General features: G+C 46.5%; 1 protein-coding gene across 2 annotated transcripts; it reads left to right on the top strand.

Annotated features, from left to right (window-relative positions):
• Positions 1–320: 320 nt before the first annotated feature.
• On the top strand, positions 321–27,674 carry Gss (glutathione synthetase). 2 transcript variants are annotated; one of them, XM_034496474.2, is made up of 13 exons: positions 321–424; positions 5,367–5,501; positions 9,697–9,842; positions 12,738–12,813; positions 13,108–13,247; positions 13,885–14,001; positions 18,191–18,271; positions 18,367–18,444; positions 19,752–19,818; positions 22,984–23,178; positions 24,007–24,088; positions 25,893–26,082; positions 27,146–27,674. In XM_034496474.2, the coding sequence occupies exons 2-13, from the start codon at positions 5,373–5,375 to the stop codon at positions 27,267–27,269; spliced, it is 1,425 nt and encodes a 474-aa protein (XP_034352365.1). In that variant the 5' UTR covers positions 321–424; positions 5,367–5,372; the 3' UTR covers positions 27,270–27,674. The 2 variants fall into 2 exon arrangements, with proteins under 2 accessions (XP_034352365.1, XP_076786176.1); XM_076930061.1 differs by having other exon boundaries at positions 375–483; positions 27,146–27,421.
• The last annotated feature ends 16 nt before the right edge of the window (positions 27,675–27,690 follow it).

The raw sequence follows: 27,690 nt of genomic DNA, 5'->3' as shown, positions 1-27,690 counted from the left end.
GAAGAGGATCATGAACTTGCACATTTAAAAACAGCCCCAAGGGGCTGAAGAGAGGGCAACTAAGAAAACTTTTGCTTTTGCAGAGGACCCTGGTTCGGTTCCCAGAGGATCCGATGCTCTCTTCTGCCTTTGAGTATCCTCATCTCACAGAAAGTCACTAGCTCTGACTCTTTGTGAATTAAGGTATCAGGTAGTCACACTCAAGAGTACCGACGTATTCTTTAAAGCCCAGGTCGCTTCTCACGTAATGCCCCTTCCCGGCCGCCGTCCAGTTCCATAGACGCGAAGGTTCTTCCCCACCCTCCTCTTTAAACCTTACCGGGAGGTCTGCGCAGGCGCACTGGGTAGTACAGAAGCCCCGCCCCCTGAGCCTGGGTAACGGCGTGTGGAGTTTGAGCTTGGCGAGCAGCTGGACATCGAGCGAGTAAGTCGGGGCTCGGCGACGGCGGCTGGCGAGGGTCAAGTTTCCTTGGGAGGAGAGCGGTGAGGGAGGGGTCTGAGAACGATTGGAACGCGGCGGGCGGGCAGACGCGGTGGCTGGGACCGCAGCGAGCACCGAGAAACTTGTGTCCAGTGAGGGGGTTGTGCTGGGCGTGCTGAACCTAGATTTCCAGATCGCCGGCTTTCAGCCCGGACACTGTCAGCGAGGCTAGAGCCAGAGTTCTAGGGAAAATAAACAAGCCGCCATCAAAAACTGGGAGCGATCAGGACCAAACTTTGTCCAGGCATGGGGAGCGAACGGGGCCCATCACGAGGACAAGCCAGGACGGGCGAGTGTGTTGTAGCCCGAGGCCCTGAGCCCGCACACGCCTCGCCCACGGGATTAAAGTCCGACCGGATTTCTGTGTGGGCGTTTTAAAGTTTTTTTTCGTGATTCCATTCATCACTTACTTATTTAATCTTCGTTGACTACTGGGTTCTAGTACTAGGAGAGACGTATCAAGGCAAATGCTATTTTTATGGTAGAGGTACGAACCTGGAAAGGGAAATCTGGCGATGGCTTCCAAAATTCAATCAGGAGTTGGGGGGACAGAGGCTGGGGATGTAGCTCAGTGGGAGAGCCTTTAAGCTACGAGAAAAGCATCTGGAAGTAGGAGAGAGGCTGGTGCGCCTTAGTTACTTAAGATGCCTTTACTACTCCGAAAGTGCCCAGGAAGAGGCGTGGGTTGGCCAGTGCTCAGCGAGATCAGTAGAGGCAGACATGGGGGAATGTAAAGCGCTGCATTTCGTCAGCAGAATTCACAGGACTGGAAGAGATGGGATGTAGAAAAAAAGTGCCCGGGAGGCTTGGATGCAGGGTGAGATTGAGATGCAGGAGGAGAGTATCCTAGGGAGCAGACAAACGCTCTAGTTTGAAAACCTGGAAAGCACTTGCTGTGTAAATACAAACTGGAGTGTCACCAGCCGAACAAGTCACACAACAGTTAAATCTATAGAAAGAAAAACAAGGGGCCCAGTTAGTATTTTCTAGTTATTATTATTATTACAGTGTTTTTGTGCATGGACACCCAAGCATTCTGGTGGGTGTGTGTTACACAAATGTGCCTGTCGTCAGTGCTTGTATGTGATTTTGCATGTGCACATACATGTGGGCCCTGAGTATCAGGTGTCTTCCTTGATCACTACACTCTTTCTCTGCACCTCAACTTCTGGGATTATAGCCTACGCACTACCTGCCCAAGATTTAGTGCATTCTGGGCTCTGAGCTCTTTACCTGTGGAGCCCCTCCCTAGCCCTCTAACCAGCAAGCTCTAGATATCCAGCTGTCATGATCTCCCTAGCACTGCAAGTTCAAAGCTAGTCCAAGCTCCGTATTGAGTGCCAGGCCAGCCAGGGCTATACAGCAAGGCACTGTCTCCAAGAACAGTTAGCTAAGAAGTTGTATTACTTCTTTTCCCGGTCAGGATCTTGCTGTGTCACTCAGGCCGGCCTCCAACTCAGCCATCCTCCACTCTCAGTCTCCCAAGCATGAGCCACCACACCCAGCTCAACAGTTGACTAATTAAACTCTCTGTCTTTCGGGCTGCGGGCATGGTGCTGGCTTCGATCCTACTACTGTGGTCATCTTTTATGGGTGCTGAGGATTAACTTCTCATGCTTGTGTGGCTAGCATTTTACCAACGGAGCCATTGTCTCAGCTGATACAGAGGCTTGCTGTGTAGCTCAGGCTAGCCCCAAATTCATGGTTCTGCTTCCACCTCCTGAGTGCTGGGACTATAGCCCTGTGCCACCATGCCCACCTGTACATAGCGGTTATTTCTAATGTGTTATCTTTCTCTGGGTTACTAGTACCTAGCCATTAGCAGTATTGTCAGCCAAGCAAAAGCCCATGGACAGACAGCTGTGGAATTCAGTGTGGAAAGATGGGGACTAGTGGAGGTTTAGTTGCCATGGGTTCTTATTCTGGCTCTGTTACCAGGTTTCCATATAATGTTTAGCAGGTCTCCCACTGCTTGTTAAGTAAGTACATCCAGAGCAAGTTCCTCTGTATAGCACTTGACTATGGGTTCATGTACTGGCGTGGTCCCCAGTGTGGTGATTTTGGGTAGTGGTAGGACCCTTAAGAGGTAAGGCCTGGTAGGACATCCCTAGGTCATCGAGGAAGCTGTCCTTGGAAGATATGAGATAGCTCTTTCAAGTCACACTGCTTGGCTTCTTCCTGCTCACGTGCCCACCAATGAAAGGCTCTCAGCCAGGGAGTCCTTGTCTGAAGCCAGCACCATGCCCGCAGCCCGAAAGACAGAGAGTTTAATTAGTCAACTGTTGAGCTGGGTGTGGTGGCTCATGCTTGGGAGACTGAGAGTGGAGGATGGCTGAGTTGGAGGCCAGCCTGAGTGACACAGCAAGATCCTGACCGGGAAAAGAAGTAATACAACTTCTTAGCTAACTGTTGTTGGAGACAGCGCCTTGCTGTATAGCCCTGGCTGGCCTGGCACTCAATATGGAGCGCAGACTAGCTTTGAACTTGCTGAACTGTTCCTACTGCTGCTGGGATCACAGACAGCGAACCACAGTGCCCAAATAAGAAGCCTCCTTATATAGTTATCCAGAGTCAGGTCTTTCTCCATGGAAACAGAAAACTGCTGAAAGCTCTGAGCGTGCTGAGAAACCTGACTGATTTCTCTAATTTAATCCACAGTGTCCTTACAAGCAAGTAAAGGTTACAGACTCAGACCAGGTCTGTCTGACTCCGAGTCTTGTTCTTTACGGTGACTGCTGTCTCCCATCCTCACCCAGCAGGGCGATGGTCCAGACTGCCTTGAGATCACATGCTCTTTCTGTGAAAGCGTTGTGCTGAGGCTGGCAGGTTTGGATGAATTATCTAAACCCAGCTCATTCATGAGGAGGTGACAGAGGCTGAAAGTGATGGAGGCTATCTGTCACGGTCTGACTCTTTCTGGAGACAAATGAGTTGGGCAGCCATGTTTGTTTCTTAGAATTAAATGACAGCAGGGTAAAACAAAAATAGTGAGCAGGTGTTCCCAGATGTTTTATCCAGATCCTCTGAGTCCTGAACCTGCTGCAATGTGAATATGCAGCAGATGAGGGTTGCTGTATCTCTCCGTGTCTCTGGCCGCCATTAAAATGGCTCCTTTATCTTGGCTGGGCATTGGGCTTCAGGCATTTCCATTTTGATAACATGTTTTTTTCTTTTTTCCCTCCCTCTCTCCCTCCCTCCCTCCCTTCCTTCCTTCTTTCCTTCTTTTCTTCCTTCCTCTTTGTCAGAGCTTCTCTGTGTAGCCCAGGTTGTCCTGGAACTTACTATGTAGGCCAGGCTAGCCTTGAACTCACAGAGATCTAACTGCTTCAGCCTCCCAAGTGCTGGGCGTGTACCACTCCAGGCTATAATGTGATTTCTTAAAAATATTTGTCTGTCAGGCAGTGGTGGCACACGCCTTTAGTCCCAGCACTTGGGAGGCAGAGGCAGGCGGATTTCTGAGTTTGAGGCCAGCCTGGTCTACAGAGTGAGTTCCAGGACTGCCTGGGCTACATAGAGAAACCCTGTCTCAAAAAAAAAAAAAAAAAAAAAAAAAAAAAAAATTATCACTTTTATACTATGGTGATAAATGTCCACACAAAGATGTAAATGTTTTGTGCTAGTAAATTGGCTCCTGGTGGAGGCTGGAGAGATGGCTTAGCAGTTAAGAGCACTGGCTGCTTTTCCAACTCAGCAAACCTGAGTTCAATTCCCAGCACCCACATGGAGGCTCATAACTGGGAATCCAGTGCCCTCTTGGGGTATGTAGACACCACCTGACAGGCAGATCTCTTGAGTCTGAGGCCAGCCTGCTCTACAGAGTGAGTTCCAGGACAACCAGGACTCTACAAAAAAACCCAAACCAAACCAACAACAACAACAACAACAACAACAACAACAACAAAAAACCCTGTCTTGAAAAAACAGAAGGAAAAAAAAAAAGGCTCAGGGTTAGTATAAGGAAGAAATTGAAACTGACCTTATCTGCAAATCATGATAGACTATAAAGTTTCCTCCCCCTACCCACTTTGTGATCTGTTTGAGATTTACTGAGGTAGGTTGTTGGAATAAGAAAGCAAACTAGAGCCGAGAGAAATGAGTCATTAAGCTTTTTCTGCCACATTGGCCAATTACCTCAGTCTGATCTGGAGAACCACACGGTGGAAAGCAAGAACTGATTTGCAGGTTCTCTTCTGACCTCCACCAGGTCTTCCATAGCAGTGCACATGCACACTCGTGCGTATACACACACACACACACACACACACACACACACACACACACACACACACACAAAGTATAATTTAAAACTTAAAGAAGGGAAATTGACAATTTAGTACATTGGTTTTCATTCTAGGAAAACATTTTAAAATGTAGTGTCAATCCCTGCCACCCATTGAGCCCCTTCAATCATAATCTCTGGAGTGGGGCTCAGTAATATTTATTTTTCCCCAGACACCCAGAATATTAAGCCAGGTTTGGAAACATCTGATTTATCCCTTTCTGCTTCATTCCACAGGTAGGGAATCTGCAGTTCTGGGAGGGGGAGTAACTTGTTCAGTCACATGTGGCATTAGCGCCTCTTTTCTCCATTGAGTTTTAGATGGGAAGCCCAGAGTCCTGGACTTAAACAGGGCAAGTCGTCTCACTTCTCTGAACCTTTGTTTCCTCACTATGAGAGTAAAGCCATTGCTGTTTTGAGACTGAATGGCCATGGAAGCACTTTGTCACCGGGGTTATGCACACAGAGGAAGTGGAAGCAGTTTGCTCCCTCCCACAGTTGCCCCTCCATGGCAACTGGTCAGGTCTCACAATGTTGGAAGTAGCCACATTTCGGTGGCCGCTGGGTCCCAGGCCTTCTGTCACCAAGTCCTCTTGTCTGTCACAGGTTGGGATGGCCACCAGCTGGGGAAGCATCTTGCAGGATGAGAAGCAGCTGGAAGAACTGGCAAAGCAAGCCATAGACCGGGCCCTGGCTGAGGGCGTGCTGCTGAGGTCCGCCCAGAGCCCCAGCTCCTCCGATGTAAGCTTCATCACGCTCCTCTGAGCCCACCCCTCCATGATGGGGCGGCACCTTTGGGCCAAAGACTGTCTCTTTCCTTTATTTTATTCAGTAACTAAAATTGATTACTAAAAGTATGATTCTGAAAGTAAAAAAGCAGCTTTCAGAAAAACAAAAAGTGCCGGGATTAAAGGTGTGCGCCAACACCACCCGGCCCTTAATCTGCTTATTTTGAAACTAGATAATTCATATTTCTTTTTCTCCACTGCTTAATTGTTTGTTGAGACAGGGTTTCACTGCGTTATCTACAGCAGTGTCAAATCCTCTACTCCTGTCTCAGCCTTCTGAGTAGCTGTGTTCAGTGTCTTTTATACCTCCGAACTCAGCCCTTTCTCCCTCTTTGTATTCAAAGGCGGGTACTAACTAGATCAGCCTTTCTATATTTTGCTTCTTTTCATTTCCAACCTCTCCACTTTTTTCTTCTCTCTTTTTTTTCATTTTTCTTTCTATCCCTCCCTCCTTTCTCCCCTCCCCTCACTCTGTGAATTTGTTCTAACGAATACCCTGCTCTCTGCCAGGATCACCTTGACATGGAAGACTAGGTGGTCAGCCAGAGGCTCTCGCCTTTGGAGCGCAGGTTAAGTTGGAGAATGTAGCAGAGAAGAAAATTGAGGAATGTCCTTGGACACGGAGGCGCAGGCAGCAGGCGCAGGCGCAGGCGCAGGCGCAGGCAGCAGGCGCAGGCAAGCACTGACTGTCATTTATTGACCACTCACTGTGTCAGGCGTTATTCTAATCACTTTGGAATTGCTGACTCATTTAACCTTCACCACCACAGAGATGAGGAAATTGCAGTTCGGAGAAGTTAAGTAACTTGACTGAGGTCACTGGGAAGGTTGCCAGAGCCAGACTCTGACCCCGTGGAGTTCGGCTCCCGGGCGATGCTCTGCACCCTGCTGTCTCCCTTGGGACGCCTGATAGAAATAGTGATCCATTTCCATTAGAGGTAAAGCAGGGAATGATAGTCAGACTGAGCTTAAAAGACAAATGAGGGGCAGACACCCCAAGGTAGGGAGAGGGCAGAGATGTTCGAAGAATGCAGCTGAAAGGGCTGGTCCATGGGTGTACTCAGGCGAGGTCAGACAGCCCAGCTTTTGATTGTGGGCAGAGGGGAGTGTGACCTTCACCCTGTAGATCAGTGCAGCAAACCAGCCCCGTGAGGGCTGAAGATTTGACACCTGCAGCGTTAGACAGTGAGTTCATTTTGAACAGGTAACACATGAGCTAGGTGCACTGTTCAAAAGCACATCCAGTGTAGAGTAAGGCTCTGTCCTCCAGCCACCCTTTCCCTCAGAGGCAAGCCAGCTTTACATTTTTGTTAATGTTGTCTTCTTCCCCCTTTTCAGGAAAAATATTTAGCAGCATTTTTATTTTAAAATATTTATTTTTATTTTGTGCATTTATGTGTGTGCCCAGTGTATGTATATGTACTACCTACCGATGCCAGAAGAGGCTTCAGGTTCTCTGGAACTGTGGTTACAGGTGGTTGGGAGCTGCCTTGTGGGTGTTGGGAGGTCCTCTGCAAGAGCAGCTGGTACTCTTGACTACTGAGCCATCTCTGCATCCCCAGACCAGCATAACAAAAAAGGCAGAGCCAACCCTAAAACAGCAGGGTCTGGGAAGATGGGTCATTTTTTTGACATACTTGCTGAGCAAGCCAGAGAACCTGAGTTCAGACCCCAGCCCATCCCTGGCACAGTAGTAGGCACCTATAACCCCAGATCTGTGGAGTTCACTGGCTAGCCAGCCTGTCAAATCTGTGCCTTTCAGGTTTAGTGAGAGACCTTGTCTCAAAAAATGAAGGTGGAGGTCAATCGAGGGAAAGCCACCCAACTGAAGAAGTACGTGCACTCACCCACACTAACAAGTCTATATACCATACACACATTCAAATAATACAATACGTATAACAACAACAACAACAACAACAACAACAACAACAACAACGATAGAAAGTTACCCAGCTTAGCTACATAAATCAAACTGAGAAAGTGTGGTAGTTCGTGCCTGTAATTCCAGCACTTGGGAAGTGGAATCAGGGGAAGTAGAAGTTCAAGACTGCACCACTAGATGGCTCTGTGGGCAAAGGCATCTGCCACTGAGCTGACCTGAGTTTGATTCCTTAACCTAGTGGTGGAAGGACTCAGTTCCCAGAAATTGTCCTTTGAACTTCATATGCATGCTATAGAACACACACACACACACACACACACACACACACACACACACAATGTTTTTTTTAAAAAAGAGCTCAAGCTCACCCTAGCCTACAGCGAGGCCAACCTGTTCTATATGAGACCGTCTTCACACAAACAAACATCAGGCAGTCTGGGAGTTGCTTCTCCCCCATCTCACTCTTCCTGTTGTTCCCTGGTGACAAAGAAGAGTGTTATTGTCATACGTGTGCTATTGTTTTCCCTAAAAAGTGAGAGCTATGTGTCTCAGCCTGTGGACAGCAGAGACAGCTGTAGGCACAATGAGTTCTGAGGTCAGGACAGACAGAAGTCTTGGCAGAAAAACTCTGGGAATATTTTAGATTGGGTGTGGCTTGAGAGAGGCAGGTTCCTGTGTCTTAAAGCCATGCACTTTGAATGCTGGTCACCTTTTACATGATCTGCAGTAATCCTGCCCCTGGTTTTTTGTTTGTTTGTTTGTTTGTTTTGTTTTGTTTTTTGGAGACAGGATCTTTATGTATAAAAAGGAGATCATTTGTGGACATATATATTATTAATATATATGGATCTCACTCTGTAGACCAGACTGCCCTTGAACTTACAGAGATCTGCTTTTCTCTGCTTCCCAAGTTTGGGGATTAAAGGCATGTGCCATCACACCTAGCTATTTAGAGCTCTTTTGAAATGTGTATGATTGTTTGTAATATATAGTTCAAGGTAATTTTTTAAGATTATATAAAAGGCGGGTTTGTTGGGCTGCTGCTCTTGAGTGGGCAAGTTCATTGGCCTCAAGGACCAAGGCCAGGGAAGTCACCGTGGAGAAAGTGGGGGAGAGAGAAAGAGAGATGTGGTCAAGCATACACAGAGAGAAGATGAGAAGGGGGACAGCTCAAGGTAATTTTTTTAAAAGAAAGTATATTAATAAAAGTTCTAAGCTGGGCAGAGGTGGTACGTACCTTTAATCCCAGCACTCAGAGGCAGAGATGAGTCTTTGGGTTCAAAGGCTAGCCTGGTCTACAGAGTTGAGTTCTAGGACAGTCAGGGCTACATACACAGAGAAACCCTGCCTCAAAAAACTCAAGAGCAACAACAAAAAGAAAAATAAAAGAGAAAGTTCTACCACTCTCAACCCATTCTACCATAATGGCAAACTGATATTAACTGAGAGGGTAAATAATTCAAGTAACAGGCTCTAGTTCATCTGCCAAGTTCCAGTTCGTTTGTTGTTGGAAATCTCAGGAGGCATATTTCCCTTTTAGGATAACCATTCTAAATGATACTTGGATTTCATGACTATATCAAAGTCCAAAGAACCCAGCGGGCAACTAAATGCTAGCCTGTTCACTGGAGTCAGCACCTGTACACAAGGACAAGGGCATGGCACTCCTGGCTTCTAGTCGGAGAACCACAGTTCATTTTGGCTCTCTACCAGGAGCCTTTCCCCCCTATCCCAACTAGAAGGCCAGGGGCCTTGGGTGTGAGCTCTTGACACAGGGACAGATGTCAACACCAGTTAGGAACAAGGAGGGAGTGCAGTTTTATGGTGAGCATGTGGTTTGAGTGTGTTAGAGTGATTTAGTAACCATCCTGGTTCAAATCCAAACACCAGCACCTGAATATATTTTAGATCCATTAACTTCTAACGCAGTCCTTTGCTAAGTTTGCATAACAATAGCACCTTCCTCACAGAATTTAATGATGAACCTGTCTTAAGTACTCAACACAGTGATCTGCAAGCAGTAAGTACCTAATAATTCTTGTGGGAGTTTTTAATTCTGTGTGCCTCTCATTCAAAGAAAACCCTGTAGAAATTGTCACAGAACCTGGAAGCTGCCATTGTGCCCTTTCTTGCTTTTTTTCTCATCTCTTCCCTTCATGAAGTGACTGCTGCCCTGCAGTTGTGTGCTCAGTGCCTTAGGTCTGACTTTGTGAGAAGATGCCCCATTCACAGCTGTCTCTGCCCCACTCTCTCTGTTGATCAGGTGGTGACGTTCGCTCCATTCACGCTCTTCCCCTCACCAGTACCCAGTGCTTTGCTGGAGCAGGCCTATGCTGTGCAGATGGACTTCAACATACTGGTGGATGCCGTCAGCCAGAACTCAGCCTTCCTCGAGCAAACACTGTCTAGGTACTGAGAGCTGAGTCTTGGGGGCCAGGGATGCTAAAAGCATGGGATGGGAAGGCTGGGGGGGCCCTGACTTGTTGCTGTGGAATGGGGAGCAGGCACCCCTCAGAGGACAAAAAGAAAAGAGAGCGAGGAGAGCTGCCTTCCAGTGCTGGCTCTGCTGCGATTTGTCTGGCAGGCAAAAGGAAAGGCCTCCTCCTTCTCTGAGCCTCGGTTTCTTCATCTGAAAAATGAGTTTGATGGTTGCTGTGATTCTGTGGTCAGTCACCCCCTGCTCTTCATGACAAGACTCTCCATGGTCAGGAGGACTGGAGAGGTAGCTCAGGGGTTAAAAACACTTAACCCCGAAGCAGAGGACCAGGGTTCAGTTCCCAGCACCAGCATGGTGGCTCACAGGGAACCTACATGGTGATTCCAGGGATCCAGCGCCCCCTGCTGGCCTCCTCAAGCACCAAGTATTTCATGGAATATATTTACATACACGTAGGTAAGACATTAATACTTAGATAATAAAAATAAATAAGTTTTTAAAAAGTTTTCCATTTGGAATTATGGTAGATGGCCTGGTTTTGGAAGAAAACAGGAAGTAGGGAAGGCCATTAAAAGGATGTGTTTAATTTTTTTTAATGAACTTTTCTCGTCACCTAAAGTGTCACGACTTTGGGTAAGACAAAATGCAGACCAAGTCATACTGAAGATATAAGTCAACAGCCCTGACCAGCTCACATAGAATAGATAGCCATTCCTTTGTCTCTCCTCACTAGATCTTCAGGTCCTGCAGCAGGTGAAATTTCTCAGTTAATTTTGGGATTAAGTATAAATTGCTTACTTTAGAATCATATATATATATGTGTGTGTGTGTGTGTGTGTGTGTGTGTGTGTATGTATATATATATGCTTTATATATGTGCTATATGTATATAATTGTATATCTATGATTAAGTTTTTGATGGAAAACTGTTTTGTTAGTGACCAATTTTTTTTTTTTTTGGTTTTTTTTTTTTTGTTTTTGTTTTTGGTTTTCGAGACAGGGTTTCTCTGTGTAGTCCTGGCTGTCCTGGAACTCACTCTGTAGACCAGGCTGGCCTTGAATTCAGAAATCCGCCTGCCTCTGCCTCCCAAGTGCTGGGATTATAGGCGTGTGCCACCACTGCCCAGCAATGTGTAGTCCAGGCTGACCTCGAACTCTAAGATCCTCCTGCCTCTGCCTCCTTCAGCAAACCCTACCGGCCTGCGCCACCAGAGCCGGCCGAGATTTTTTTCAGATGTGTTCCTTGGTTCCTTGAGAAGAAATAATAATGTTATGAAGTTTGGAAACGATTGGCTTGGAGCCAAATCCAGTGGGTCATGAATGCATGGCCCCTGCCACCACCTTCCTTCTCAGGATGGGCTCACTTTATGCTCATCACAAGTAGCCTGGTTCAAGCCTATTTCCCCTTGGCAATGTGATTAGGTGGGAGACCAGCTCTAAAGACCTCAGAACCCAGCCTTCCCCTCCCTCTCTCCACTACCATCAAGAAAATCAACAGCCTAGAACCTGGAGCTGGAAGGTGTCCTTTTTCTTGGAGGCTAAAGTCCAGCTGGGGATTCTTCACCTCACCATGGGCTAAGAGAGGCCCCTGTGAAAGTGCTCACCCTCCAGAGGGGCTGGATAGGGGCAGAGAGGCTTCAAGGCAAATTTCTTGCCTACCCCACACTGCTCCACCACACGCCTCCTGTACACAGATAAACCTATAAGCCTGGCTGAGGCACCAAGTTTGCCCCAAATCTTGAGAAGCATCAGATGTTGTGTTAATGACTTCCAAGCTCCCCCTTGCTGTGCTTCTTCCTAAGACTCCAGAAAACCATACTGGATGAGTGCATGTCTACAGCATCTCCCTGGGCTGAGATGATGGGCCTACTTAGATCTAACCCACCTTCTTGCAGTCTCTAGCCAAACAGAAGAGATGACATTAGTTGTCATATAATAAAGTGAAAATTGCATCTTCAGTCAGCTCTGTAAAGGGTACCTGCATGGTTCTTTGAGAGCACCTAGAAAAGGCCTCCTACCTGGACAGCAAACACTTCACAGAAACAGTATCATATGAGGACTGACTTAAGCAGTAGACCAGGATACAGACCTTGGGCCTGAAAAACCTGCAGGCACATCACAAAATGCCCTGGGTACTGTCATGGAGGAGGGGGAGACGTATCTGGGAGGTAACCAGAGTGCTACAGAGAGTTGACTTTAGGTCAGCTAGAAAATTTCTCTGCCATCAGGTATTCAAGATGATTGAATTTTTTGAAAAATTACTTTGTTTATTTACATTCCAGTCATTGCCTGCCCCCCCTCCCCATCCCCTTTCCCCTATACTTGATCCTGTTCCCCTTTTCCCTCCCCCTTCCACTCTCCTACCCAGATCCCTTCCTCCCTCTGCCTCCTGTGACTATTTCCTTCCCCTCACTTGGGCCTTTCTGCCTGTTACACTTCTTAGGATCTGTGGGTTGTATCCTAGGTAGTCTGTACCTTTTGTCTAATACCCACTTATCAGTGAGTACATACCATGTACTCCTTTTGGGTCTGGGTTACCTCACTCAGGCATTTTTAAAAAACATCGTGTCCTTTACTTCTCACCACAGCCTATCTTATTTTCTTCTTCAGTTATTTTCTTCTTTAGTTGAACAAACTAAGGTAGAAAGGTGGTGCGGTTCCCTGAGATGGCCTGACAGCGGGAAAGAGCTTGGGCTTGCACCCCGGTTCTCTGTCTGACTCTGGGGTAGACTCTTAGGTACTATTTTCTCCTAGGTTGGAATGGGTATTCAAGACCCAGAAAGGACCTAGGAGTCAGTGGATGGAGTGGGATTCCTTGACCTGTAGTGGCTCACATAGCTTAGAAAATGTTCTCTTCCCTTCTCCAGCACTATCAAAAAAGATGACTATACTGCCCGCCTCTTTGATATCTACAAGCAAGTTCTGAAAGAGGGCATTGCCCAGGTAACCAGTACTAGCCCCTCCTTTGTCTGCCACTTGTCTCTTTCATCGCTGGCAGATTAGTTTTTGTTTTATTTTTTATTTTTACTAGAAGAACTGGCCTCAGTCTTGATCTCATAGGAATCTGCCTCTGACCAGACTCTACTGGGCCTGCACATGACTAGTCCTGGGATGACAAATGATCCTTCTGGGTCTGGGAATATCAGACGGTTCTCCTTAGCCCTATAGAGTATGATGTGGCTCCACCCCAGAGCCAGCCCCTGGGCCAGTGTCCTCAGCCTTCAGTTCTTTCCACAGACCGTGTTCCTGGGCCTGAATCGCTCGGATTACATGTTCCAGTGCGGTGCAGATGGCTCCAAAACCCTGAAACAGATTGAGATCAACACTATCTCTGCCAGCTTTGGGGGCCTGGCCTCCCGGACTCCAGCTGTGCACCGGTGGGTTCTTAGGGCAGTGTGGAGCCCATTTGTGGGGAAGAGCTCAATGGGTCAGGCTAAGCCAGAGATCTCTTACCATGGCTACACCTTCCTGGGCCCTGAGCCATGCTTTCTTCACATCTCCGTTTTCTCCATGGCAGTTTCCTACTTGAAATCAGATCGTTTATATATCAGAGAAAGAAGAGCCCTCATGGCATATTAATCCCGCCCCTCGTTGTGTAGATTAATGCTCCAGGGACAGAAAATGATGCCGTTGAGGGGCCTCTGATAGGAAGATCTGGGCATATCTGATGCTTGAAAGCAGTTTTGAATCTGAAGCATATGGGGGTTGAGGAGCTTCTGAGGGCTGAGCTATAGTACTAGATTCTTAGCCATCAGGGGTGCTCCAGGTCACTGTGATTCCATATGAATTCCACGTAGCACCTGGGGACCCAAGGTAAGGGGCTCTGAGTCCCTTAAAAACTGAGTTGGGGTGGAATGGTCTCAGAGATCTCAGGACTCCTCTGGGAATGGTAGTAACATGCTTTTAAGCACTGGGCTGAGGTTCAGAGTTCTGTTCCCATATGTATCTGTGAGGTTAGGGCAGAAGGGCATTCTGTTCCATCCAATTACTGAGCAGCCATCTCTCTTCCAACAGACATGTTTTCAATGTCCTGAATAAGACCAAAGAAGCTTCCAAGATCCTGTCCAATAACCCCAGCAAGGGACTGGCCCTGGGGATTGCCAAAGCCTGGGAGCTCTATGGCTCAGCTAAGTAAGAATGTGGAAAGGTGGCAGTAGTACCCTGTCATTGTGTCAGTACTCCTGGGTGTGGCAGCTTCTCCTTTGCTAGACATCACTGGGGGACAAAGGAGTATTTCTAGGAATAGAAACATACACCTTTAAATGCCAAAAATAATTTGTGGAGTTTTGGGTTTCCTTCTAAAATAAGAGATTCTGGCTAACTATAAGTTACTGTTTCCTTGTTGCATGGAGGTCATCTTGCTGAAGCTCACTGGGGCCACACCCAGGGTTAGAAAGCACCTGTGCCTCTGGGGTTGAGTTCTCATTCATATCTGTAATGTTCCCAGTTGGCTTCTTAAGTGTCTGCTTTTACATTTTACCGCTGTCAACGCACTTGACATGGGAGTCCTCTGCTTCTGCTCCTTTGCCCTCTGGTTTGCTGTGGTTCGGGAGGGAATCCGAGATCCTGGTTATTGTGATGATGTGTGAAGAGTGTGAGGGCCTCTTTGATGAGGTCAGTTTTGATCTGGGAATTTTATGGTGTCCATTTTAACTGCTTAGAAGTGTTTTCTTTGCTTTCTTCCTACTTCTCAACCATGTTCCAGATGTGTGAAGATGCTTGGTAAGTGACTCCAGATGGTTGAGAGACCTTTGACAGCAGCTGTTCAGTGGCCGGGTGGAACTGAGTTTTGCTCTAGTGAGCACTGAGTGCTTTCCATGCTGGGCCTCAGAATATGTGATCTGAGGCAGTGCTGCTCCTCTCCCTGCTTTACAGATAAAGGGACCGGGGTTCAGAGATGTACCGTGATGGTCAGCTGGTAGTAGAACCCAGTGTTTATATGTAAGGACACTATTGCCTTTCTGGGCTTGCTAAGCCCCACTAAATTCCAAGAAGCCTCCAATTCTGAGCATTTACAAGTGGGACAAACAGTATGTCAACTAGAATTCTCCAACAGATTCCATTTTAAGAAAGTGAAGTCAGGGGATGGGTCACCTGAGCAACTGCAGATGAAACACCCTGCAGAGGGAGCCTTCTGCCCTGACAGGCCAAGAGTAATGTGGGGAGGGAACATTTGTGTCCTTTGAGTCAGCCACTGGTAGTGACGGGCTCTGTGGCCTCTGAGCAGGGACTGGCTGTACCTTCTGTGAGAGTGGGAAGGCCCTTCTGCTGAGCAAACATATGACCTTAGTGGGTCTTCTCTTTTCTCTGAGCTTTTTCTTGAGCTGGGCATGGCGATACAAACCTTTAGTCTCAGTGCTCGAGAGGCAGAGGCAGGTGGGTCTCTATGCATACAAGGCCAGTCTGGGTGACATAGCAAGTTCCAGGACAGCCAAGGCTACATATCAAGATCCTGTCTCAACAATAAAAAATACACCTGCAATTCTAGTACTCAGGAAGACAGGAGGATGGCCTTAAGTTCAAGGCCAATCTGAGCTGTGTAGTGAGTAGAATACCAGGAATAGGTAGCAAGACTGTCTCCAAAAAACAAACTAACTAACTAACTAAGTAACTAACTAACACAGAAACCCAGAAATTTTTAAGAAAAGACATCTGAGAATTAAACTATAATTTTGTTTGCTTTTTTAAAAACCTTTTTGTCATGCTGAGAGTCAAATCTAGGGCCTTGTGTGTGCCAGGAGAGTACTCTGTATCTCAGCTACATGCCAGTTTGCTTGTTGTTGAGACAGGGTCTTGCTGTATAGCCTGTATTAGCATTGAACTCATGACAGTCCTTCTGCTTTAGCCTCCCAAGTAGGGAGTTACATCCCATCGGCCCTGATTATAAAAGGATGATTTCAGCAAGACTGGAGGATTGGTTTAGCAGTTAAGAGCATTTGTTGCTCACGCAAAGGACCTGACTTCTGTTTACTGTTTGTAAAATTATGGTTTCAGTTTAGACAAATGCTTTCAAACATAGGGTCTGCAGCAGGAGAGATATTCAGAGAGAAAGAGTGCTTCTTGATCTTCCAGAGGACCTGAGTTCCACTCCCAGCACCCACATTGGGTCACTTACAACTACTGGTGTTTCTAGCTCCAGGGAATCGGATGCCCTCTTTTGGCTTCTGAGGGCACCTACATACACATGGTATACAGCCACCAAATCATGCGCAAATGTTTAAGACAACAACAGTGAAACAGGGCCCGTAGTTAGAATGAGCAGAGTAAGGGTGGTTATTGATAGTAAAAGGTTGGGACATAAGGCCTGATTAGCACTTCTATTTCATAGATGAGTCAATTAAGGCTCAGGGAAAGAAGCTGACCCGCTCAAGGACATACCACAAGACACTGGCAGAGTCAGGACTAAGATTGTTGGGTCCTCTCTCCCAGCCAGCATGCTATTTCCAGCTCACCTTCCTCAACTGAGAACTTTCCGAGTCCTGCACAGTCCAAACTTCTCAGAAGCGAAGGCAGTGGCGGGTAGAGTGTTTTCTGCATCTGGCTCCCACTGTTTGGCGAGTGGAAAGGCTGACTTAATAATGAGCCAGAGCGTGCAATTCCATTTTAACCTCCAGCCTCCAGGCTTCCTCCTTTGCCTCTTCTTGGAGGTGAGCCATCCTGGGCCAGGCGCCACCCTGCCCCCTCAACACCTACCCGTGAGTGGAGTGGTTCAGGTACAAAGTGAAGAGCAAGGCCTTTGGCTCTTGGGTCTCTCAAGGCAAGATGGCGTATAAGAAACCACTTCCTAGTTACAGACCTAGTTAGAGTCAGTTTTCAGTTTAAATGTCCTGTCTGTCCTCTTGACTTGAGGCGGGCTGGAAGAGTATTCAGCCAAGTAGAAAGAAGTCAGGCAAACACAGTTTAGACGAGAGGTTCAGCCAAGGTTGGAAAAGGCAGAGAAAGATAAGAGGTCGATATAGGAGATAAGAAATAATTAGCGTACTAAGCCAAAGTCTGAGCAGGAATCCACCAGCACACGACAGCAACAGCAAAAAGGGAATTTGGCACTGTAGAACACTGGCCTTCTAATTTCTAGTTGGGGAGGGAAGAGCTTGTGTTTAAAACACTGAACATATCTTAACTGGCATAAGCTTTTTCTTGAGTGTTCAGGCTTCAGCTTCTTTAAGAAACTATTGGGTAAATGGAGAAAGAGGCCCAGCAAGCCTTAGCGATCCCATTACTACTGTGAGACCAAATGTAGCCCTGTGGACATTACAGAGCTGCCGAGGTCCCAAGAGGCACTTGTTTGCAGTTGCCTCTGGAGTTCCATTGGCTCCTTGTTTTTCATGTAAGAGCTCTCTCAGGTCATGTTCTTTATAGCTTCAGCACGGAGTCATTAGCACCTGGCCAGCATTGTGGTTGATTTACAAAACGTTCCTTGCTTATTCTCCACACGGATTTTTGAATCATGGTGTTATGTTTTCTGTTGGTTGTTTTAAGATAGGGTGTCAGGTAGCCTAGGACAGTCTTAAACGCCCAGCTCTCCAGTCTTCACCACCTGGGTCCTGGGATCAAAGAGTGCACCATCACACATGGCCCAAGTTATCTTCTAAGGGAAAAGAAAGTGGGCATGCTTAGATGGTTTTAAATCTAAATTTTAAGTTGTACAGAAATTTGACATCATTACAGTATTCCATCTACCACTAGAGAACAGAGAACCTCCTTTCCCACACTGCATTTCCTATTGTCAAGAAATGTATTGTTGCCTCAGGCAATCCAAACTTGAGGCAGCATCTGTTCTTGCAGGCAAGGTATATTGTGTCTGTCTGTCTGTCTGTCTGTCTGTCTGTCTGTCTGTCGTGTACATGTATGTGGAGGCCAATTCAACATCTAGTGTCTTCTTGAATCTCTTTCCATTTGTTTTTGAGATAGTCTCTCATTGAACTTGGAGTTCACCAATTTGGCTAGACTGGCTTGCCAGCAAGCTCCAGGGATCCTTCTGTCTCTGCCTTCCCAATGATGGGATGACAGACATGTGGCCACAGCTGGCTTTTTTTTTTTTTTTTTTTTTTTTTTAAAGTGGATTCTGGAGCTTGAACTCAGGTCCTTATGCTTGCATGGCAAGCATGTTATTGACTGAACCATCTCCTCAGTCCCTCCTTTCTGTAGGACTGGCCTCAGATTTCTGATCTTCTTGCCCTTTTCTCCTAACCCCACGTGCTGGGATTACAGCCTGCATCCGCAGGACTACTTGAGAAGCTGTGTTCTTGCCTGGCTATGAAGGGAGTGGCAGGAAGGACAAGCTCCCAGCAGCCCTGGCTCACGTGTGCTCTTTCTGCAGTGCGGTGGTGCTCCTGATTGCTCAAGAGAAGGAAAGGAACATATTTGACCAGCGTGCCATCGAGAACGAGCTGCTGGACAGGTAAGGGAAGGAGGAGATCCTCAGGTGTGGCCCCAGGCAAGAGGCCCATTCAGGACACACATCTATGACCTCTGATTCTCACCCTTCTTCCCCAGGAAGATCCATGTAATCCGCCGAAGATTTGAAGATGTCTCTGAAAGGGGTTCTCTAGACCAAAACCGAAGGTTATTTATGTAAGTGTCCCCAAGGAGCCAGTAGACAGCTGGATTAAGAACCTCTCTTGACACCGCCCATCACTAAAGAACTTTTCCTCTGGGATACAATAGCTTGTTTTCTTTTCTCCTAATATTCCTCCCAGGAAATTTTGGGAACCCCTTGCTCTACTTCTGAAGGGGATATAGCAGAGCTGCTGATCTTCTGGATGGGGGAATCATCCTTAAAGATAACCTTAGTCGTTCATAGAGAACCCTGAGGTTCTAAAGGTTTTTGTGCCCATCTTTGTGGCTAGTCAAAACAGGCCTGAGCAATTGGGGTGGGCAGGCAGGGAGGCAGACTCATCCTCACCCATCTGGTTGCCACTTTGCACTACAGTCTGAATTTGTCTTCTAAGACAGGCCCTATTGTTTTTCCTATGGGCCATCACACTGTAGCTTTAATACCACATAGAGGGTTGATAGACCTAGCCAGGGCTCCACATGGTGGCACATGCCATTAGTCTCAACACTCCAGAGACAAAGTCAGGCAGATCTCGGAGTTCTAGGCCAGCCTGGTTCCAGGTTCCAGAAAGTTCAAGGTACATAGAAAGCTACATAATGAGACCCTGTCTAAAAACAAAAGAATGTAGCCAGGTGTGATGGCACACATTTATAATCCTAGTGCTTGGGAGGTAGAGGCAGGAAGATCAGGGGTTCTAGGTCATTCTTAGGTACAAAGTGAGTTCAAAGTCAGCGTGGGATATATGAGGGACTGTCTCAAAATACAAAGTAACAAAAAAGTTAAGCGCCTCCTCAGACTTTCCCAATCTCACTTCAGATATTTCCAAACAGGCTGTTATCATAACAAAACCAAGTAGCTAGTTTACTTTTTAGATAAACTAGATAATAGGAAATAGGCCAAGGGCAAGGGAAGAAGTTATCTTAGAGTCAAGTTTTTGCACATCCCCACCACAGTTTATGAAATCTTAGTCTGGCTTTTGCTACTTTAAGCAGTAGAAATACAAAGTGCAATTCTGTTTTGCTAATCATGGCAATATGATTCTTTCACTCAAAGTTTTGGATGCATGTGTTTTTAATTTTACCTATGCTAACCTTGTTTCCTTGCTGCCTTCATAAAACAACTTTAGATCCAAAATATTCTCAAGCACATCTCAGTTTTTAATGAAGTAGTAGGTTTCTGTTGTCACTAATTCCAGCGAACCCCCTGTCCGGGCTTACTGTATGGATTGCCACATGTGCTTTGGATGTATCCCCAAATAGACTGACCCACCAAACACATCAGTAATAATTTTATTCAGAAGCTTTTTTTTCATCCTGTGTTACAGGGATGACCAGGAAGTCGCTGTGGTTTACTTCCGAGATGGCTACATGCCCAGTCAGTATAATCCACAGGTCAGTATTGGACCATTCTGTGCCTCCAGGGAGCCACTAGGGCTTCACAGACACCCAGCTCAGGCGGCACAACCATGGGACTGCTGCTGGACACGCCTCTTTTCTTCTTCCTGTGGGCTTTTTTCCCCCCTAAACCTTTCATTCACAAGATCTTTAGGATGAGTCCTCAGGAATCTCTCTGTAGTGTTTTACTATTTATTGCATTTTCTGGAGATGCATTGGAGATGTTTACCAAGCATCGTTCTAAGAGGAAGAACCCCAGTGTACAGCGTTGCTAACTTTCATAGTATAATGTTGAGCTTCTCAGTTTAACCACTCTGACCAAAGATCTGGGAAGAGAGATAGGTACAGCCAGCTCTCACTAGCTGGTGCAAGCTTGTTTCAGGCCACCCACCCATCCACCTACTTTTGTCTGTTCTTTTCTGTGGCTTTTTTGGGAGTAGGGAGGAACAAGGTCTTCTTTGAAGGCTGACCTGAAACTTGGTGTAACCTCACGTGAGTGGCAGTCTCCTACCTCAGCCTCCCAAGTGCTAACATTCTAGATATGAGCCATCATGTCCAGCTTCTGCGGCCATTTTAATTTTCTCCTTTATCTGAATCAGAAAAGTTTTGTTTGTTTGATCATGTTCTCATTTATGTCCACGGCACTCAATATTACCTCATCCTGCTAACTACCGTGTAGTTTCAAAAATTATTTAACTCTAACAGCTATCATGTGAGACTTATAATTATCCCTATTACATAGATGAGGAAACTAAAGTTTGGAGCCATGCAGAGGCTTGTCTAAAATCTCACAAGAATTTCCTAGGATATCTGACTCTCAGGCTGGTGTATTTTTCTGACTCTCAGGCGGGTGTATTTTAAATATGCCATTCTTCTCTCTTGAGGTTAACACCTATACCTGACTTTGATAGCTTTCCTAGTCCCTCCGGGGTCTCAGCTTCTGAAAACAGGGTTATGCTTGAAAATGAAGGGGCCCCTGTGAGATTTATAGTTCACTTAGGGTTCTTTGAGGTTGAGCTCTACAGGGACCAGCTTTACTGAAGGACAGCTCTAGGGAAAGTCCTTTTGTCCAGAGACATGGTTAGTGCTGGAAACTTGCTAACTAGAGAAGAGGGAAAGCATCTGGAAACGGATCCAAGTTTCAGGAGAGGGAGGCAGAGGAACAGTTTATATAGAAAGCAACTTGCCTGCACTTGGAACATGGACATACAGGTACAGGTTTTGTGACTCGTTAGACAACTCTTGTGTTTGAGTTTTGATTTTTCTGCTCCTACGAGACATCTTTCTAGTCTTGTGTTCTGGGCCTCTGTGACTCTGCCCAGTCAGCAGTTGGCTGACTGAGATGATTGGTGAAGATCAGGCCAAGCTATTCCAGTAGACAGCATTGGGTAGAGGCAGGGCTTGTGCATTAGTTCTTAGCCTGATGCAGCTGTGGACAGGTGTCTGTGATCAGGACAAGGGCAACTTTCTCCCCAGTGCCTGAGAATGGGAACCAGAGCTGGGAGGCATGATCTCTGACATTTCCCTGTCTCTTGTGGTTTAAGCTTCTACAACAATAAGACTATTCAGCCTGTGATTAGCCACCTGCAGACCTTTGTTCATGTGATCCTGTCTGCCATGGGCCCATTCTCCATCGAGTTTCACCTGCCAGACTGCCTATTGTCAGGATATTACTCGAATTTCACTTCACTGAGCAACAATAACAGATACTGAGTACCTATGAAAGTGTCGGAAACTGCATTTCTGTGGGGATATAACAGAAAACAAGGCAAAACCTTGTCTGGTTCTCATGGTGAAAATGAAACATACAGCCTGGTCAGGGAGATGAACATCAGAAAGAAAAAAATAGAAAAATTATTTTTTGAATTTTGGTTTTGTTATGTTTATTATTTGGTTTGTTGTTATGTTTTTTTGTTATGTCTATAGCCCAGGCATGCTGGAACTCGTTATTGTAGCTCTGACTGGCTTTGTACTCAAGACCCTCCTGCCTCAGCCATCTGAGTATGAGCATTACAAATATGGAATACTGCACTCAGCCTGAGGGAAACATGACAGGTAATTGGCTTTGACCGAAAGACCAGGATGAAAAGATACAGGGTTGTGGGGAAACTCATACTGTCAGGGGAAAGATGACTGAACCAAGACTTGAGGATGAGAAGGCCGGAGCTATCCATGGAAGTTAAAAGGCAGAGAATTTCAGGCAGAAATTCAGTAAATAAAAGACCGGTGAGAAGGAATGGAATGTAAGTAATTACGGTCTTGTTTGGCTAGAATTCAGGAGTCAGGGGTTAGAGAGTAGCTGGAGCAGCGTCATGAGATGAAAACACTCACTCTTCCAGGGTCTTCCGGGGAGGAGTGGACTGTACTTGATAAAAGGCTAGAGAGCATATGGTTAACTAGGTTTTTACCTGTTTCCTTTTCTCGGGAGCACAGTGAAAAGCTCAGTGTATATAAGTATCGCACACCCTTCAGACCTCATCCAGCCAGCTGTGGCGGCACATGTTTATAATCCCAGCATGTAGGAGGCATAGGCAGGACGATGCAAATTCCAGGACAGTCTGGGTTCCATAACCAGATCCTGTTAAGAAATGACAAATCTCCTAGTACTCTGAAGGCTGAGGCAAGAGGACAGCCTAAGCTATCTAGGGAGTTACAGACCAGCCTGGCTACCAAGTGAGACTTGGTCTTAAAAGAGAGGGTGGTTGGAGGAGAGAGGGAGGGAGTGAAAAAGAGGTGGGGGAGGAGGAGGGGGAAGGAAAGAAGAGAGGCAAGAGTTGCTCACCAGTTTTTCCTTACCCTCACAAAATGTCTTTTCTTTTGGATGTGGTGATCCCAGCATTCAGGAGACAGCTGTAGATGCATCTCTGTGAGTTTGAGGCCAGCCTGGTCTACATAGCAACTTCCAGGCCAGACAGAGCTCCCAGAGCTACGTAGTGAGACCCTGTTCCTCCTCCCCAAAGACATTTCCTTGTAGTAATTTGCCATTTAACTATGAACTTGCATTAGTTTGCTAGACCAAACTCCCAAAAGACTAGCGTCCTGCAGACTGAGAGGTCATAGTTGCCTCACAAGGATGCTGTGAAGACAATCAGCTTGAAGATTAAAAGGCACAGTGCCTGGCACCTACTCAGTAAAGGCTCTGTGGTCTTATCGCATCTGCAGAACTGGGAAGCACGCCTGCTGCTAGAGAGATCACGTGCTGCCAAGTGTCCGGACATTGCCACACAGCTGGCTGGGACTAAGAAGGTGCAGCAGGAACTGAGCAGGGTGGGCCTGCTGGAAGTACTGCTCCCAGGCCAGCCTGAGGCTGTGGCCCGCCTACGGGCCACCTTTGCTGGCCTCTATTCACTGGACATGGTATGTAGTCTTTTCCTACCACACAACAGAAACCAGGGCTCAGATGTGTTGGGGGGGAGGGTGCAGCACAGCTGGCACTATGGTTGGCATTTGGCTCACATCCTTGGTGCTCTGGAGGACCCCTAAGCCTTGAGGGCAGGTGTATTTAGTTAGGGTTTTACTGCTGTGAACAGATACTATGACCAAGGCAACTCTTATAAAGGACAACATGTAATTGGGGCTGGCTTACAGGTTCAGAGGTTCTGTCCATTATCAAGGTGAGAGCATGGCAGCTTCCAGGCAGGCATGATGCTGAGAGTTCTGCATCTTAATTAGGAGAAGCTGAGAGTTCTGCATCTTGATCCAAAGCAGCCAGGAGAGGACTGGCTCAGGGGCAGCTAGGAGAGGGTCTCAAAGCCCACTCCTACAGTGACATACTTCCTCTAACAAGGCCATACCTACTCCAAGGCTACACCTCCTAGTAGTGACATTCCCTGGGCCAAGCATATTCAAGCTACCACAGCAGGAGTTAAAACCTGGGGGCTAATAACCATTACAAACGTCTTCAGCAATTATGATGATGATAAAGATGAAAACCAGAGGAAGTGACTGTGGAGAGTAGAAAGAATTAGGGAATATCTGTAGCTACTTTACAGGCCTTTGCTGCAGTACTGAAAGCCTGTTTGGTGTTTAGTGCTGCAAGGGAGTTAAGGGTCACATCCAGGATTGAATGTCTAGCCTAAAGGAATTTATGGTTGTTTTCCCTTCTGTCCCTCCCCTAATGTCACTCTGCATGACCAGCAGGACCTGCAGCCTGAATTCTAGTGACTACTTTTTGTCTCCTATCAGGGTGAAGAAGGGGATCAAGCCATTGCTGAGGCCCTTGCTGCTCCTAGCCACTTTGTGCTGAAGCCCCAGAGAGAGGGCGGAGGTAGGTACATCTCCTTTGTGGAGCTGCTTAGTGAAGGGATACAGGTTGTTGTCAGTGCTGATTGGCACTTGATGTAGATTCAGTCCCAGGCTTAGTGGTTATAGAGATCCCAGCATGGAGCATATCTCCCAGTACCCTGTAACTGAGCACTGTGGAGTATTAGGGGATCTGATTAACTACAGCAGAGAGTTTGGACAAGCTTAGTTTTGAGGTACCCATGGGTAAATTGTAGGGAAATGAAGTAGGTGCATACTGGGAGGTCTAAGGGAATACTTGGTTGCATTCCTGTTTACTGCGAAACTCCTTGAGGGCGGGGATCATGTCTACCTTAGACTTCCCACTGGGTCTTGGGACAGGTAGGATTCTTATATGTAGAAAATGGGGAAGATCATTCTAAACTGAAGAAAGACCATTCAAATAAAAGCATTGGGCCATAAAAGCATGGACGGGACTGTTGAGAGGTTAATGAGAAACTGGTGAGTTTAGGGTTGAAGACAGGAATATGGGCTGGGAATGACTATTGGGACCTGATAATAAAGAACACTGAAAATATTCCAGGAAATCTGGGATTGGGGAGATGGCTCAGTCACTAAAGTGATTACTATGCAAGTGCTGGATCTTCACCCCACATAAAAGCCAAACATGATAGCAAGCATCGATACCTCTAGGACTTTGGAGTGGAGGGCAAAAAAAGGCAGATCCTGGATATTGGGCCACTCACTTGCATGTGTGTGTGTGTGTGTGTGTGTGTGTGTGTGTGTGTGTGTATGCATGCACATGTATATTCCTCTTCCCCCCCCCCCAAATAGATGTTATAAACTGTATTTTATCACAAGTTTCAAGTTAAAGTTCCAACAGGGAAGGGATACATGAACTATTCAGGATCCAAGTAGGTTTTGTAGTAATGAGCTTCAGCCTTTATAGGTTTCTTGGAAAGAGAAGAGGTATGTGTGACAGACCATGGATGAAGGCTGATACCATTGTCAAGAAGACCCATGCAGAGGCCCAGACTAGGGTTATGACAATGTAGAGCATGGATGGCGACACTTCAGGGTTGGTAACATAGGTAAGCTAACTAAGGTGACATAAGAAGAGTGAACTTAAACAGGACTCAGGGATGCCTTTCATCCTATTAGGAGTAGCAAGTTCAGAAGTAAGTTCTGGTAGCAGAAATAGATATCCATGTGGATATGCTGAGTTTGCATTAAGGATATGTGGTACATGCCTATGATGTCTAGAACAAAGAACATGAGTTAAAAGACTTGGGAGTTAAAGTATACAGTATAGATGAAGCCTTAGGAGCAAAAAGTAGAGGACAGAGCAAAAGTAGAGAACTCCTAAAGAACCTCACCATCTGTGTTGTGTGTGCTTGTGTGTGCATGCCCATCTGGGTACGTGTGCATGCAGTCACATCCATTGTCTTCCTCTGTTGTCCTCCACCATTTTTAAAACACAGTCTGTCACTGGTCCTGGAACTCACTAGACTAGTGGTTAGCCAGCAAGTTCTGGAGATCCACCTATCTCTACCTTCCACTTGCCCACACTGAGAGAGGGTTACAGACACATCATGGGTACTGGAGATCAGAACTCAGGTCTTTGTGTTTACACAATAAACACTTTACAGACTGAGACACCTCCGCAAACCCAGGGAACCCCACCATTTAAGAAGAGAAGGAACCAGTAATGGTGGCTGAGGAGAAACACCCATAGATGGAGCAATCCAAGCAGAACAGTGTGGTGATGGGGTGTTCTTTCCTTCTCAGAAGCCAGATGTGCTCTGTGTGACTGGCCAGTTTAATTGCAGGTAATAACTTGTACGGGGAGGAAATGGTACAAGCTCTGGAACAGCTGAAGGACAGCGAGGAGAGAGCTTCCTACATTCTCATGGAGAAGATTGAACCTGAGCCTTTTGGGAATTGTTTGCTACGGCCTGGCAGCCCTGCCCAAGTGGTCCAGTGTATCTCAGAGTTGGGTATTTTTGGAGTCTATGTCAGGTAAGCCAGTCAGGAACAGATTCTTCTACTACATCCCCATGAGTGCCAACCAGGAAAACAGAATGAACCTTGGATAGAGCCATGAGCCACAGAATTCAGTTTCAGCTCTAGCTTTATCACCTGTTTCCTTGCCTGTTAAATAAGGCTAAGGATCTAAGACTTCCCCAGCCCACAGCGCTAACCGTGAATCCTGGAAGAGACAGCTTTATAGCTGTAAAGGAAATTCCATGTAGTACTAAAGGGACTGAGAAAAGGTCAAGATTCCAGGAAATATGGAAGTCTGAGTCCAGCTCTAAAACCAATAGGGATTCCAGAGAAAGGAGAGAGAGGGGAGTATTTAGTGGCTTTGAGATGCTGAGTAGCTTCTGGATTTGGATTTGAATACTAAGAATCAAGAAGGAGGCATGGTAGTGTATGCTTTTAGTCCCAGACTTAGGAGGCAGAGACCAGCAGATAGATCCCTGTGAGGTAGAGGCCGGCAAGTTCCCCGACAGCCAAGGCTACAGTGAGACCCTGTTTCGAATAAAAAAGAAAAATAGAAAGAAAAGAGAGAACTTGGGAATTGGTAAGGAACAGTGCCCTAAAGCAACTGCCTGAAAAATACTTGAAGGTCAGGGCAAGGTGTATTTGACAACCAAATGCCACCATGCCATGCCCGCTACCTCAGCCTTCCCCGCTCTAACTACTTGCAGCATTTTGCCTGCTACTCTCCCTACCCCTACTCCCATTACCACCACAGGCACCTTGAAAGACAGTTAAAGGAAATATATAGCTCAGGACATAAATGTGCATCTGAATCATGCTATAAGCTTTTCTCGATTTATTTAAATTCGTTTGACCATCCTGTAGATGTAGAAGAGGAATTTCTCAATTTTAAATTAAGGACATTTTTAGGAAGGTTAAGAAGCTTCAGAGCTAATAATTTCCAAGTTAGGAAGCAACTCCAAATCTGATTCTAAAATTCTAGCATTTCTTAAATGTCGCCCCTTCTCCAATCTGCTGGTCAGCTAGGACCAGAAGAGGGCCTGGGTCTCTAATATGTCTCCTGACCTCATTTCTACAGACAGGGAACAACACTTGTGATGAACAAGCATGTGGGGCATCTCCTTCGAACCAAAGCCATTGAGCATGCAGATGGAGGCGTGGCAGCAGGAGTGGCAGTCCTGGACAACCCCTACCCTGTGTGAAGGCACATTCTGGACTTCACTCAAGAGACCTTCCAACCCCTGTACTCGGTTGGCACTCCTCTCCCGAAGGGCCAGCCCTGTCCCTATCTTAGGGGAGCTCGTCTCTTCCGTAGACCTCCAGGGGCTTCAGGGAAGGGAAAATCCTGGGTACCTTCTCTCAGCCTTCCATCCGAGGACCAGAAAAGCTATGATTCCATTGGAAGAGTTCTGGAGGTCCCTATATCTTTGGAGTGTGGGAATGGAAGCTGCTTTGAGGCAAAGGCCCATAAACCCAGTACATCTTCATTGCCGTCTAACCAAGGCAGGTTCTAGTGCCTTGACCTGGGGTAGAACCAAGTGACAGGAGGAAGAGGGTAGAAGGGCATAGACTTCCCCAGCTCTAATAAAACAACAATGCTGATTGAACGACTCATTGTTTCTT

This window comes from Arvicanthis niloticus, chromosome 2 (assembly GCF_011762505.2).
Source record: "Arvicanthis niloticus isolate mArvNil1 chromosome 2, mArvNil1.pat.X, whole genome shotgun sequence".
Classification (NCBI taxonomy): Eukaryota; Metazoa; Chordata; class Mammalia; order Rodentia; family Muridae; genus Arvicanthis; species Arvicanthis niloticus.
Note: the sequence above shows the minus strand (reverse complement) of the source record. Positions and strands in the feature narration are given on the sequence as shown.

Excerpts from the sequence above, each read along its gene's own strand:
- Gss (XM_034496474.2), top strand. The coding sequence starts at position 5,373 with ATGGCCACCAGCTGGGGAAGCATCTTGCAGGATGAGAAGCAGCTGGAA. Across the intron at positions 5,502-9,696 it reads AGAGCCCCAGCTCCTCCGAT|GTGGTGACGTTCGCTCCATT; the intron begins GTAAGCTTCATC and ends TCTGTTGATCAG. Across the intron at positions 23,179-24,006 it reads GCCTCTATTCACTGGACATG|GGTGAAGAAGGGGATCAAGC; the intron begins GTATGTAGTCTT and ends GTCTCCTATCAG.